Source organism: Emys orbicularis, chromosome 13 (genome assembly GCF_028017835.1).
Source record: "Emys orbicularis isolate rEmyOrb1 chromosome 13, rEmyOrb1.hap1, whole genome shotgun sequence".
NCBI classification, from domain to species: Eukaryota; Metazoa; Chordata; order Testudines; family Emydidae; genus Emys; species Emys orbicularis.
In genome coordinates, this window is record NC_088695.1 from 35,151,759 (window position 1) to 35,165,593 (window position 13,835).

The 13,835-nt window shown below is 50.5% G+C and overlaps 1 protein-coding gene across 1 annotated transcript in view; it reads left to right on the forward strand.

The window, feature by feature from the left end:
* Positions 1–11,150, forward strand: part of EVPL (envoplakin) — a 30,032-nt gene extending 18,882 nt beyond the window's left edge. Inside the window, exons 15-21 of the mRNA XM_065415856.1 lie at positions 25–163; positions 1,347–1,540; positions 3,489–3,639; positions 4,495–4,578; positions 4,666–4,776; positions 6,750–6,842; positions 7,698–11,150. Coding sequence (XP_065271928.1) covers positions 25–163; positions 1,347–1,540; positions 3,489–3,639; positions 4,495–4,578; positions 4,666–4,776; positions 6,750–6,842; positions 7,698–11,150 — 4,225 coding nt within the window. The remainder of the gene's footprint in view (positions 1–24; positions 164–1,346; positions 1,541–3,488; positions 3,640–4,494; positions 4,579–4,665; positions 4,777–6,749; positions 6,843–7,697) is intronic.
* Positions 11,151–13,835: the final 2,685 nt, after the last annotated feature.

A 13,835-nucleotide genomic window follows, 5' to 3' on the forward strand; every position in this document is an offset into this window, starting at 1 on the left:
GTTCCACCATCTCCGCCTCCTCAGAGCCAAGGCTTCCCTGAACCTGGAGAACCAGATAGAGATCACGGACGAGATCATCAGCAGCTTTGAGTCCAAGCTGGCTCAGGACAGCACCATCCCAGCCTCTCCCAACGCCCTGCAGGATCGTGCCAATGAGCTGCAGGTGAGGGAGCCTTTGGCTTCTCAACAGCAATGAGAACGATACGGGCATAGTAAGAGATGGAGTCGGGTAACCTGGGCTCTGTTTATCCCATTGTTAGGGTGCCTAAGAGACTTGGATGGCCACGCCTCTCCCAGTAGGCCCTGACTCCTTCATTTAGACCAGCATTGCTCTACCTTTTTGGGCTGCTGACCCCTTGTTTGAAGTCAAAAATTTTCACAACCTCCTGACATTTCTATAGCTGTAAGGGTAAAAACAGGATCAAGGCTAGCAGTGCTAGGCCTGTATAATTGACCTGCGTGTGTGTGTTTGGGGAAGCTGGCAGTGGCAGAAAATACTGACATTGAAGGGTCAGGGTATGTGGGGAGTGAGATTTTCAATACCTCACGACCCTCCTGATGGCCTTTTGGGACACACACACCCCCTCCCAGGGGGCACAACCCGCCACCCGAGAAACACTTCTCTAAATGAGCTTCCATAGTGTCTGCAGACTAAATCACTTTCACCAGTTCAGAAACTGCTGTTTATTGGTAGGTGGATAAAATGTTACATCTGTCACAGTCACTGAGCAGCGTCTGTAAGAACCGACTCCCACCCCAGAGATCTAAACCACCTGTCTGTTCCTCACCAAACACTCCCCTAGTTGATCTGCCCCAGCACCCCACAATCAACTGCTCTTCTGCACACCCCTTCTCCATCTACCTGTGTCCCAGCCCCAGTCTCTCTGCCCAACAATTAATTCCCCCTTTACCCACCAGGACTCTCTCTTTTTTTTTTTTTTTTTTTTTTTTTTTTCCAATGCCGCCTCTAGCTCTCTTGACCCCACCCCCTCCAGCCCCTTTCTCTCTTTCCCCATCTCTCCAACTGATTCCCCAAGTCTTCCCCCAACATCTGTCCCTCCCACGTCTCTGCGTCAAAGAGCCACCCTCGCACTCAGCAACGTTTGCATTCTACCACCCCCGTGAACCCAGAGTGGATTTGTTCTGTATCAATTTCCCCGTCACTACTGATGATAAAGATGTTGGGGTGGAAAGAGAAGCTCCCTCCATTCTCTTCTGCCCCACTGAGCCAGTGACTCCCTCTCTGGGACACCAACAGTCTTACAGGGCCAGGGCCAGGGCCAGGTGCTGGGTAGGTGGTGTGAGCGGAACCACCGACACGCATCCACCATCTTCTTCCTTCCCAGAGGCTGAAGCGGGATCAGGTCACCCAGCAGGACTGTGTGCTGAAGCTGAACCGCAGCCTCAAGGACGCTGAGCACAACTGCAGCGCTGTGCAGAACAACTTCCAGGAGTACTGCCCGGACCTCCCCCGGCAGAAGCGGGAGGTCCAGCTCCTCAACGACCGCTACCACGCTGTGGCCGACCAGCTGGATCACCGGTGAGCAGCCCAGCCTCCATTACGTGGGATCGGGGTGGGGGCTGGGATTTGGGGCAGGACAGCCAGGAGAGAATTGGGTCCGTCCACCAAGCCCAAATGTACCTGAGTCATTTGAATTGAAGGGCCAGCTTTAGGATTTGGGACCCTCTGGGGAGATCTTCTGGACTCCCCTTTGTCCCAGGACCCCAGACCAGTTCCCCCAGGCCAGTGTAGCTTGGGATCCAGCATGCCCAGCTGTGGCATGCTGTGCAGCAATTTTATGTACAGCGTAGGCTTTGCCTCTAGTGCGACAACTGGGGAGAGCGCTGTTTGCTCCTGCCCGCCCCTCTCCCAGTTGCCACTTGCCCCTGTAGATGTGCAGGTAATTGCAGAGTTAACACAATCTGCCTCCTGACTTTAAAACTTCCCCTCTCCGTAATTCAGTCTGTCGTGTACTCCTTGTACACGGGAAGTTTGCAGGGCTGCTACTAACAGGTCAAGCTCCTTTCCCAGATATGGGCTGGTTACAGAGCTTCCCTTTTATAGAGCAGGGCTGGCCAAACTGTGGCTCATGAGCCACATGCGGCTCTTTTACCATTAAAGTGCGGCTTGCAAGCCCCCTTTATCCCCCCCATTCTCCACCTACTAGACTGACGGGGGAGGGAGTGAGCTCGGGACCTCTGCCTTGCAGTGGGGTGGTGGAGTAGGAGCTTCTGTCCAGCAGGGAACAGGGGCTCAGGGATCAGCCCTGCAGGGCACACCTGCTGGGGCTCAGGACTTCAGCAGGACTGGGACTGAAGCCCCAAGCTCAAGCTCCTGGCAGGCAGGGCCGGCTCCAGGTTTTTTGCCGCCCCAAGCAAAAAACAAACAAACAAAAAAGGCGGAGTGCCACCGCCGAAGGGAAAAAAAACAAAAAAACCCTGGAGTGCCGCCCCTTGAAAAGTGCCGCCCCAAGCACATGCTTGGAACGCTGGTGCCTAGAGCCAGCCCTGCTGGCAGGTGCGCTCCGGCTCTCGAACTTCTGAAGATTGTCGTATGCGGCTTGGAGGGCCAGTAAGTTTGGCCACCCCGATATAGAGAGAGACACACACAGATGTGTTCTCTATAAAAACATGAACTGCCCGGCCAGCGACAGCTGGTATATGCTCAGGTGAAGTATGCAGTGTCGTTAGCCATGTCGGTCCCAGGATATTAGAGAGACAAGGTGGTGAGGTAACATCTGTTATTGGGCCAACTTCTGTTGGTGAGAGAGACAAGCTTTCTAGCAACACAGATTAGGGCTGGGAAAAATACTCCCAGCATCACAGCAAAATGCAAGGTGGAACAGGGGTTAGTGGGTCAGAGATTGTTGTAATTAACCATAAATCCAGTGTCTCTGTTCAGCCATGATTTTTAGTGTCTGGCAGGGTAATGAATTTAAGCTCCCACGCTCACTTTTTTAAAGTGAAACCAGACAGTCACTATGCTCCCAAATGAACTCAAAGAGGAAAATGATAAAAGACAAAAGACCCTGTCACCTGTGGGTGAACAGCTTTTGCAAAGCAATCTCCCTCTATTGGTCCTCATTCTCAAAGGAAACCTGCACAACACTTACAATATGTGCTAAACAATCTGTTCCCCTTTGCATTTTGCTGTGAGGCTGGGCGTACCTTTCCCAGCCCTGAAGAAGAGCTCTGTGTGTCTTTCCCCAGTAAAATGTATTTCCTCCCCCCCCCATTGCCTCTCAGGTAAGGTATGTTACATATGTCGCCACCTAGGGTTGAACATAATACAGTTTAGCATTCATTACACACTCTACTAGAGAGAACTGTGCTCCTCCCAGCCAAGCCTTCCTGCTTACTGGCCTACTATAACCACCCCTTTAATTACCCTGGTTTTCACCTGGTGACATTCTCAGTGTCCCTTTAGTAATTTGCACATGAGAACCCTCTTTCCCCTTAAACCTCCCCCTGCTCCCCCACCTATCCAGGGAAAAGACCCTCCGGAACACCAACCTCACCTACCAGCAGTTCCAAAACTCCAACGAGAACATGATGTTCTGGATGAACAACCTGCCCAAGCACCAGGTCAAGACCACGGATGGGCTGAGCCAGATCAATTACAAGCTGCAGGCACAGAAGGTGAGCCTCCTGCCAGGCCTCGGGGGGTGGGGGGGGGCACAGACGTGGGGAGGGGAAAGGAGTGTCCCTGGTTTCACCTGGAACCTACGTGGAGTGGTAACTGCCGCTCTGCTTCTCTTTCCCTGCTTCACCTGTGGCAGTGAAGTGACTAGCGCAGAAAAAGCAGGACCTTGCCTGATGCAGAGGGCAGCTTGCAACAAGTGGAGAGCAGGATAGGGAATGCAGGGGGGCCAGATCCTGCATCTACGAGCATGCTGCTACATGGCCTTCAAAGCCCAGGTGGCCCTCACGGAGCATCTCCTGCCAGCTGCCCCCTCCCATTCATACCGGGAATTGGCTGCTAATCTCTATAGCTGCCAACATCCTCGACTGACACAGTACTATGCTGGGGAGAGAGATGGCCTCTCAAACGAGACCCTCTGAGCAAACACCAAGAGCTGGTAGGCTGTCGCCCCTCCATGACGTACCTGAGCTCTATCAGTCAAGGAGAAAAGAGACCAGGTGGCTCCAGGATTCTGCTCTCTTATCCAGGCACACAAGGCCAGAGCTCAGTCACCTCCATTATTTGACATTACCCCCATCCCCATAGCTTAGAGCCCTACAGATTCCATTGCTGAGAGATGGGTCAGTTTGTGCCATTAACCAGACAGAAATGCCAGACTGCAGCTGTGTCATGCTCTCTTTGCCAAGAGCATTTCCCCATTCCCTTGGTGGAGTCTTTGTTCCCTTCTGATGGGAACCCCTGGAGAAGCAGCTTCTTTCCCTCCCTGACTGCCTTCTGTTTGATAGCATCCTGTCCTTACTGAGAGCTTTGTTGAGATGCAAGTACTCAGGTCCTGTCTCCTTCTCCCATAGAGGCTGGTGGAGGAAATCCAGGGCAAGGAGGCTGAGAAGAACGCAGTGGTCAAACTATCCCAGACCGTGCAGTCTGCTCTCAACGTACGTTTGGGTTTTGCCATGTGGTTCTGCCATCTAGTCTTGCCCAGCAGAGACCCAATCTGACCTCTTTGTCTTCACTTGTAATAGGACTATGAGCTTCAGGCAGGCAAATACTGCTCTTCTCTGGACCCCACCCTGAGTGCTTCCGCTGCCAAAAGACTGCGCGTCACCCCACTGCAAGAGAGCATCCAGGCCCAGGTGAGACCTTGAGACAAAGGCCTGGTGTTAGGAGGTGTGGTTTCACCTGCTTACACCTTGTCTGAAATCAACCTTGGGGAGGTATTGATTGTTTCCCCAATTCCTCCCCCCCCCCCTTTCTGACTGCAGCCAGTGATAGGGTTGCCAGGTTTCCGGTTTTCTACGAGAACGGCCTGTCGAAAAGGGACCCTGGCGGCTCCGGTCAGCACCACTGACTGGGCTGTTAAGTCTAGTTGGCGGTGCAGCGGGGCTTAAGGCAGGCTCCGTGCCTGCCGGGCTCCGCACGGCTCCCAGAAGCAGCGGCATGTCCCCCCTCCGGCTCCTATGCAGGCAGCCAGGAGGCTCTGCATGCTGCCGCTGCCCCAAGCGCCGGTTCCACAGCTCCCATTGGCTGGGAACCACAGCCAACGGGAGCTGCGGGGGTGGCGCCTGCGGACGGGGCAGCACACAGAGCCGCCTGGCCACACCTCCGCATAGGAGTCGGAAGGAGGACATGCCACTGCTTCCGGGAGCCGCCTGAGGTAAGCACCACCCAGAGCCTGCACCCCTGATCCACTCCCACACCCCAACTCCCTGTCCCAGCCCTGATTCCCCCTCGGTCCCAGCCCGGAGCACCCTCCTGCATCCCAAACCCCTCATCCCTAGTCCCACCCTGGAGCCCTCACCCCCTCCGTGCCCCAATCCACTGCCCCAGCCCTGATCCCACTCCCATACTCCAAACCCCTCATTTCTGGCCCCATTCCGGAGTCCACACTCCAAGCCAGAGCCCTCACCCCCTCCCACACCCCAACCCCCTGAGCCAACCTGGTGAAAATGAGCAAGTGAGGGTGGGGAGAGCGAGCGACAGAGGGAGGGGGATGGAGTGAGCGGGGGTGGGGCCTTGGAGGAGGGGCAGGGCAGGGGGCAGGGCAAGGGTGTTCAGTTTTGTGTGAGTAGAAAGTTGGCAACCCTACAGTCATTGTCCTACTCCTGAAGCATAAGCAGTGCTGCTGGTCTGTCTGATTCTGATAGCACTGGACAAAGCAGTATATGAAATATCAGAATAGAGATAATTACTTTGCCTTGGTATTGCTGATGGTGTCTTCCTTACCATACGGTCAATGAAGCTACATGTTAAAAGGACAGAGGTGTTGGGTTGCATGGGCCATTTGCTGCTGCTAGAATAGCTGATGCGGTCCTGTGAACACTTTTTTTTCCTGGCTTGCACCAGTGCAGCGTTTATGTAGTTTACACTTCCACAACGTCAAGAAGAACTACAAATCAGAACTATTTAGCCCTCTTTCTAAGGCTTGGCAAATGATTTGGCAAGTGAATCCAAACCAAATTCATGTAGATGGTTCTGGTTCCACACAGAAAAATCTCAACCTCTTCTTTTGAGTGGGCTCAGAGCAGCTCCTCAGACCATCCACCCAGCCCTAGAGCAGCCTCTGAATGAAAAGTAACCGTTCACTTTTGGGGGTTCTGAATATTGCTGCTGAGGGCTGCGTTTGTCTTCCAGTTCCAAGCTTTTGGCTTGAGCATGGCCAGGCTGCTATTGATGGGTTCAGCTGGTGCTTGCGTGTTTATAAGCCTGGCACCAGCCAAGAACGTTACTTGGGCCCACTGTGACCAGTAAGTGTTAATGCTTTGTAGCTGGCCATATGGGAGAGTATCATGTAGGACTTAGACTGTGAGACAGAGTCGGGACTCCCGTGTTCTATTCCCAGTTCTGCCACTGACTTGTTGCATGCCCCAGGGCTAGTCTCTTAACCACCCCATGCCTCAGTTTCAGCTATAAAATCAGGGGTGATGATAACATCACAGAGGTATCGTATAGGTCAGTTAAAGGTTGTAAAGTGCTTTGAGAGCCTCGCGTTACAACTACTGCATGAGGATGCATAGGGCTGGAGGGTAAAGATGCGGGAGGAATACAGTATGTCTAACAAGCCAAGTCACAGGCGACTTCCCAAATCATTCTTGCTGTTTCTGTTTAGGAGAATGATGTGACAAAACTCTACACGGAGACAGCAGCAGAAAACAAGCAGCAGCTCAGCCAGCTGGAGTTTGCCAAGAAGGTGGTAGAGAAGGTATCTGCAAACTGTTCTAACCTTTTTTCTAGTGAACATGCCCTACCTGCAAGGTGGGAAAGAAGTTATTTATCAGTGTGATGCAGCAGAATTGTTCAGGGTCCTGTGTCAAGCTGAGATCTCACCAGATTTCAAAGTCAAGCAGGGTTTGGATGTGGATGGAAACCTTGTGGGGGGCTGGGGGGGGGACGGCCGACTGGGACTCATTGTGCTAGAGGCAGTAGTCCTGGTGAACCAGTAGATGGCACTGTTCCCACTGAGTCGGCAGGGAACTCTGCCTCAGCATGGCATGTGGGGCATTGCACTGCTGACCAAAGACGCCATCTTTCCAGTGAAATATAAAACCGAGGCCCTGCCCATGTGTGGCCACTGAGTGTATTAACAAATGTTTGTTTTCAATGGGAAAAAGGGGATCCAGAATTAAGATTAACTAGTGTTCACAGCTCTGTCTAACCAATGCTTAGATACTAGGAATTTCAGAGAGAGAGAACCACCCAACAGCCTGTATCAGCATGGTAGGAATTTAGCATTTCCTCTTGCTGGACAACCCTAAAGATACAAATACCCTAAGGATCATACTAGTTTATAACTCCAATATTGCTCGATTCACTTGGGAGAACAGTACCCCAACCACATCCATTTTTGCCGATTGTGTTTAATCAAAGGCTAAGTGATTCTTGTCAGTTAGAAAGTACCTAGAGTTCTATACCAGTTTTGTCTGCTATCACCTATTCCCGTTCTCCAACTGGCCAGCATTGTAAGACTTGAGGATTCAGGGAAAGGGCCACTGATGCCATGCTCTGAGTGACATTAACTCCTTGTCTTTCTAAAGAACTTCTTGCTTTCTCCTTGCAGAAGGAAGTAAAAGAGGAGATGCAGGCAGAACATGAGCAAATGCAACAGTCAGAAAATCTGGCTCAGTCAACAAGAGAATCAAAGGCACTGAAACTGCAGCTGGAGGAGGAAAGGAGCAAAGTGGCCAAGGTTCAGCAGGAGCTGGAAGAACACAGAAACAGGATTCTGCTGCTGAAGACTCAAAGGCCCATTGAAAGAGTGGAAGAAAAGGAGGTGGTCGAATACTACCGAGACCCAAAACTGGAGAGCGACTTGGCTAAGATGACGCATCAGATTAAGGATGAGAGCAGAAAAAGGGACAGCCTGCAGGCGGATATTGAAATGATGAACAAGAAGCTTATCCAGATGGAGAAAGAGAGGAAGGTGGTTGAGGCCCAGCTGCTTACCAAAGAGGTCACTAAAATCGAGAGGGATCCAAACCTGGATAACCAAGCGGCTAGCCTCCGTGCGGAAATCAAGCGTCTCAGAGAACAGAGCTCCACTGCTTCCCCTGAACTTGAACGGCTCAGGAAAGAGGTGTACGTTCTGGAGCAGAAGCAGCCCAACATCCGAGAGAAAGTGGTAGTGAAAGAGTTGATCAAGCTGGAAAAGGACCCGGAGATGCTGAAGGCTGTCAGGACATTGCAGATGCAAATTGACAAAGAAACCTTCAACAGAAAATCTGTGGAGGACATGACAATCAAACTGAACAGTAGGATCGAGGAGCTGGAAAGGCTGATTGAAGTAGCAGAACCCAAAATCATTGTCAAGGAGGTGAGGAAGGTGGTACAGGACCCAGAACTGCTGAAAGAGTCTTCCAAGCTTAGAACTCTCATTGAAGAAGAGAGGAACAAGAACCTGATGTTAACAGGAGAGCTGGCAGAGCTGCAAAGCAAATACATCATTGCAGAGAGGCAAAAACCTAAGGTAGAGGTTAAAGAAAGAGTCAATGAGATTTTTGTGGTAGATCCAGAGACAGAGAAGGAAATCACTCGCCTGAAGAAGGAGCTCCAAGAAGTTACTAGTAAAAGGACAAAGATTGACAAGGAGGTGGAAGAGGCCTTGTCTGAGCTGAACATCCTCAGGTCTCAGAAACCAACTGTGGAGTATAAGGAGGTGATCCAGGAAGTGGTGAAACTTGAGAAGAGCCCAGAGATTCTTAGAGAAATTGACAGGCTGAAGGAACAGCTCAACGAGTTGGTGAACACAAATGGCAGGTCCCAGGAGCAGCTCATCCGGCTGCAGGGCGAAAGGGATGAATGGAAAAGGGAAAGGTCCAAGGTTGAAACCAAGCTGGTCAACAAGGAAGTTGTCCGATACGAGAATGACCCACTCTTGGAAAAAGAAGCTGATCGCCTCCGCCAAGAGGTGCGCAATGTGTCTCAAAAAAGGAGAGCAGCTGAGGACACCATCTATGACCTGCAGAACAAGTACATGCTGCTGGAGAGGAGGAAGCCCGAAGAAAAGGTGGTGGTCCAGGAGGTGATTCTCACCCAAAAGGATCCAAAGCTCAGGGATGAGCACAACAGGCTGAGCCGGAGTTTGGACGAGGAAGTGAGCAACAGGCGTCGTGTAGAACGGGAGGTACAGCAGCTTCAGTCTGTGGTGGAAGAGAAAGAGAAGCTGCTTAACTTCCAGGAAGATCGAAACAAGAGGCTTGCGTTGGAAAAGGAGCTGCGTCAAATAACCATGAGAATAAAGGAAATCGAGGAAAGTCCCACACCGGTGCAAGAGAAGATCATCATGGAAGAAGTGGTCAAGTTAGAGAAGGATCCGGTGCTCGAGCAGGCTGCTAGTGGACTGCGTCTGGAGCTGGACAATGAAAAGATGCAAGTTCTGAACCTGCAGAGGGAGTGCAAGAACCTGCAGGTCCAGACTGACATTCTGCAGAAAACAAAATCGCAGGAGAAGACCATCTACAAGGAGGTTATCAGAGTGGAGAAAGACAAAGTTCTAGAAAATGAACGTGCACGGATTTGGGAGCTGCTGAGCAGAGAGAGAACTGCCCGGCAAAATGCAGAAGAGGACATACGACGACTCAAGGAGAAAATAGAGAGAGCCGAAGGCATGAAAAGGACCTGGTCCCGTGAGGAGGCTGATCTCCAGAAAGCACAAAACCTGGCAATCCAAGAGAGAGCCAACCTGGAGAGTGAGCTCAGGGAGCTGGAAAGGCAGAAGCAGCAGAAAGTCCTCGTCCTCCGAGAGGAGTCCAAGCTCCTCAGCCAAAAGACAGAGAATGACAGGCAAAAAAAGATGCAGCGTGAGCAAGAACTTTCCCTCCTGGAGGCAGCTATCCTAAGGGAGAAGGACCAGATCTACGAAAAAGAGAGGTCCATCCGGGGACTCCAGTCTGGGGTCAACCGGGAAGAAATGAACCACGAGACCGAGATGAGAGAGACTAATCTCTCCACTAAGATCTCCATTTTGGACCCAGAGACGGGGAAGGATATGTCTCCTTATGAGGCCTACAAAAGAGGAATCATAGACAGAAACCAATACATCCAGCTGCAAGAACTAGAGTGCGACTGGGAGGAAATCACTACCTTGGGCCCCAACGGGGATGTTTCTGTCCTGCTCGACAGGAAGAGTGGGAAACAATACTCCATCGAAGATGCCCTGAGGTTTAGGAAGATTACGAAAGAGGAGTACCAGCTGTACAGGGATGGCAAGATCCCAATCTCGGAGTTTGCTCTGCTGGTAGCAGGGGAATCCAAGCCTCCCTCCTCTTTGTCCATTGGCTCCATCATCTCCAAGTCTCCACTTCCGTCTCCGACGATGCAGCAGCAGACCCAAAGCTTCTTTCCTCCGAGCTTGCAGAAAAGCTTCTGCGATGACAGCTTCCCCATTGCCGGAGTGTTCGACACCGCCACCGACACCAAGTGCAACATAAGAACTGCTGTCACCAAGAAGATGGTGGATCCCATGACTGCTCAAAAGCTGTTGGAGGCCCAGGCTGCAACAGGGGGGATCGTAGACCTCATCACACGGGATCGGTATTCTGTCCACAAAGCCATAGACAGAAGGCTGATCGACAACACCTATATGCAGAGGTTGCTGAACGCCCAGAAAGCTTTCACAGGTGTAGAGGACCCTGTGACCAAGAGGAGGCTGTCTGTCGGGGAGGCAGTTCAGAAAGGATGGATGACCAAGGACAGTGCCTTCCCCTACCTACAGGTCCAACACCTGACTGGGGGGCTCATTGATCCCAAGAAAACCGGTCGCATCCCAGTGTTGGAAGCAGCCCAGACAGGCATGATTAGCGACGACCTGGCTAGGATGCTCCAGGATGAGCCCAACTACGAGAAGGATCTTGTTGACCCAGTCACCAAGGAAAAGATGAATTACAAGGAAGCCATGACTCGTTGCCGGAAAGATCCTCTGAGCGGCCTGCTGCTGCTCCCAGCCACCTCCGAGGGATTTCAGTCTCATCGCCCTGAGCGCTATTCTCCCATGTTATCACGATTCAGGCACTAAGACAAGCTCCATGTCCCCTCCAATTCCACCATGATCTTAAGCCACGGTGGTACTCTCAGATGAACAGACTGCCTAGCATGTCTGTCTGCGTACTATTCTAGCGAGCTAATCTTGCTTCCCCATAACTGGGGCAACAGAGGAAGACAAGGCATTCATCGGGGTGAAAGGGTTCTAGCACGGGCGTCTGTGCCTGGTTTGGACAGTAAAGGGGATTTTGATTCAACAGATATGCTTGTGGTAGTTTAAACTGTGTGACTTCCTGTCACCTTGAAGTGGGGGGAGGGTGTCAAGGGGCTAATGTGCTCCCAAGTTTGTTCATTCTTATGCATGCAATAAAACTAGAAGGTGTCTCTCCGCTGCTGTGTTATCTTTGAAAATGGAGGATGTCCCCACTCACCCTTCAGTGTAGGTCTAAACATGCCCTGTCTTAAGCACCAGGGCCCAGATCCTCAAAGGTATGTGGGCATCCAACTCCCCTGGGCATTTAGGTGCCTAATACCTTTGAGGAGCTGGCCCTATATACCTTAGCACTATAGACCCAGCGTAACGTTTCCAGAAGTGGCTACGTGAATTAGACACGGAGGAGTGAACGTCAATGGGTTTTGGGCCAAGTGCCTTTTTACAATGCTCAGCCCCGGCTGAAATGAAAGGATCACGTCTTCTGCATTTCATGATTCGGAACCAAATCAAAGTGCTTGTACCCGGCCCTAATGGGTGCGGGAGACTGCCAGGTTTTCTAGGAGATGGCAATACGGCCAGGGGATTGATCGTTCTTAGCTAAGCTCCTTCTCTTCCTCCCCCACCACTCATGCACAGCCTCTCCCTGGCGACTGTATTGTATCTAGTTCTTACAAAAATAATTTGAAACTATCAACTAATTTCAACCAATGGGAACTGCAGATCATTCTGCCTTTTCCAAAGGCCAAGCAACAGCTGGATGGGAGGAAAAGTGGCCTAGCATGCAGAACCAGGGTCTGGAAGCCAGGTGAAGAGCTGCTGATTGGCCAACAGCATTCTATTAATGCATGTTTTAAACTTCTCTAATCATCTGTGGGTTGGAATCAGATGCTTGTCAGTACTCACAGGTTTTACTAATTTCCTGTGATGGTTGCCTGGGTCTTTTGAACAGGGGGCAGACAGACATTCAGCTCATGAACTAAGGCAGTTTATTGGTACACCAAAGAAAACAAGACGTACACTAGAATCTCAATGTTTCTAGCCTTACATGCTTTCAGTCAGGTTCCTGGTCTAGTGCCTGTCAGCGCTAGCTCCCACAAGCTCCTGTTCTAACCTGCAGGAGCTAACTGGCTTTTATAGCCCTGCAGATTCCCAGCAGGCTTGAAGCCAGCCAATCACAGAGTAGCTCGCTCTCTAAAGCTGCCTCAGGTAGCCTTCTTCTGTCTTCCAGCAGCTGTATAACAACTCTAGGGTATTTCTCCAGAGTTTGCAACTCATGAAGCTATGGTTCTCCTCTGCAGACAGTGTAACGGTACTGCAACCTTTGAGCTTTCCTAGACAGGTGAGTCAACCTTCCTTTCAGTTAATCATCTGTCGGAAAGGGCTAAAAAAACTGCAACACCATTCACCCCTATGCTGCTCCCTTTCCCAGCTCACTAAGGGGACATGGTACTGCTCTAAAAATGTTAAATAATTGCTCCTCAGTGCTGATGAAAGTTTGGGGAATACAGTGTAATTAAATGTTTGAGTTTTGTAACTTAAGTGCATACTTAATTGCTCTGTATAACTTTCCCTCTGACTTACTGTCAGGAGTAATAGGATGGGAAAAATGGTTTAGAGGCAGGAAGCTGATCTGTCTCTGGTGTAGTATGTTCACCTTGCAGTCCCCTTAGAAGGACTAGGTATGAATCGCGCTACTGACTTCAGTGCACTTTCCTGACCAAAGATGCTCAGAATCGGCAATGAACAGTTCATGCACCACACCTCATGGTCCTGGAATTTCAGCAGTGAGCGTCACACCAGTATTTCAATCTGTTCCACAGGGCCAGGGGTTCCCTCCAGCTAAAGATTTGGCAACAGTCTGAACTGGCCCAGGAATGAATATCTTATTTAGCAGATTTTGCCTCTCTTCTTTCTCATGGAATTTCTGTGAGCAGGTCATAAGTTTCTCAGATTTGCTTTTCAGAGGGTAATGGACACACATCGTTACTCTAGGAATTGGTCATTCATGTTTGAAATTCAAGGTGTGTTGCTTGATTGGGATGGGTCAGATAAGTCACAAGGTATTGTCTCTCCTCCAGGACTGGATGAGAACACAGGTACTACTCCCCATGTACTACTTAAAAACAAACCCAGCATTGTCCAATCAAATTGATTTAAAAATTGGAATAAATAGCTGCAAAGAGTTCTTTTGGCACGATTCATCTATATCTAGGAAATACTTTGCCTCTCCAAGTGCTTAGCACTTAGAATATAAAATGTCACTAAAATACAACCTTGCACCAACAATTTTTGCAACAGTCTTAGCTGCTGCTTTCCTAGGAGAACGGCATTGAGGATGGGGCACTGGAACAATTTGTATAGTGGGGGTGCTGAGAGCCATTGAACCAAACTGTAAACCCTGGATATGATGGAAACCACTTCAAGCCAGGGGGTGCTAGTTCCAATCCCTATGAATGAGAATTTAGCAGTGTTCTCATTCCTTAGGAATGAGAAAATCTGAAAGTA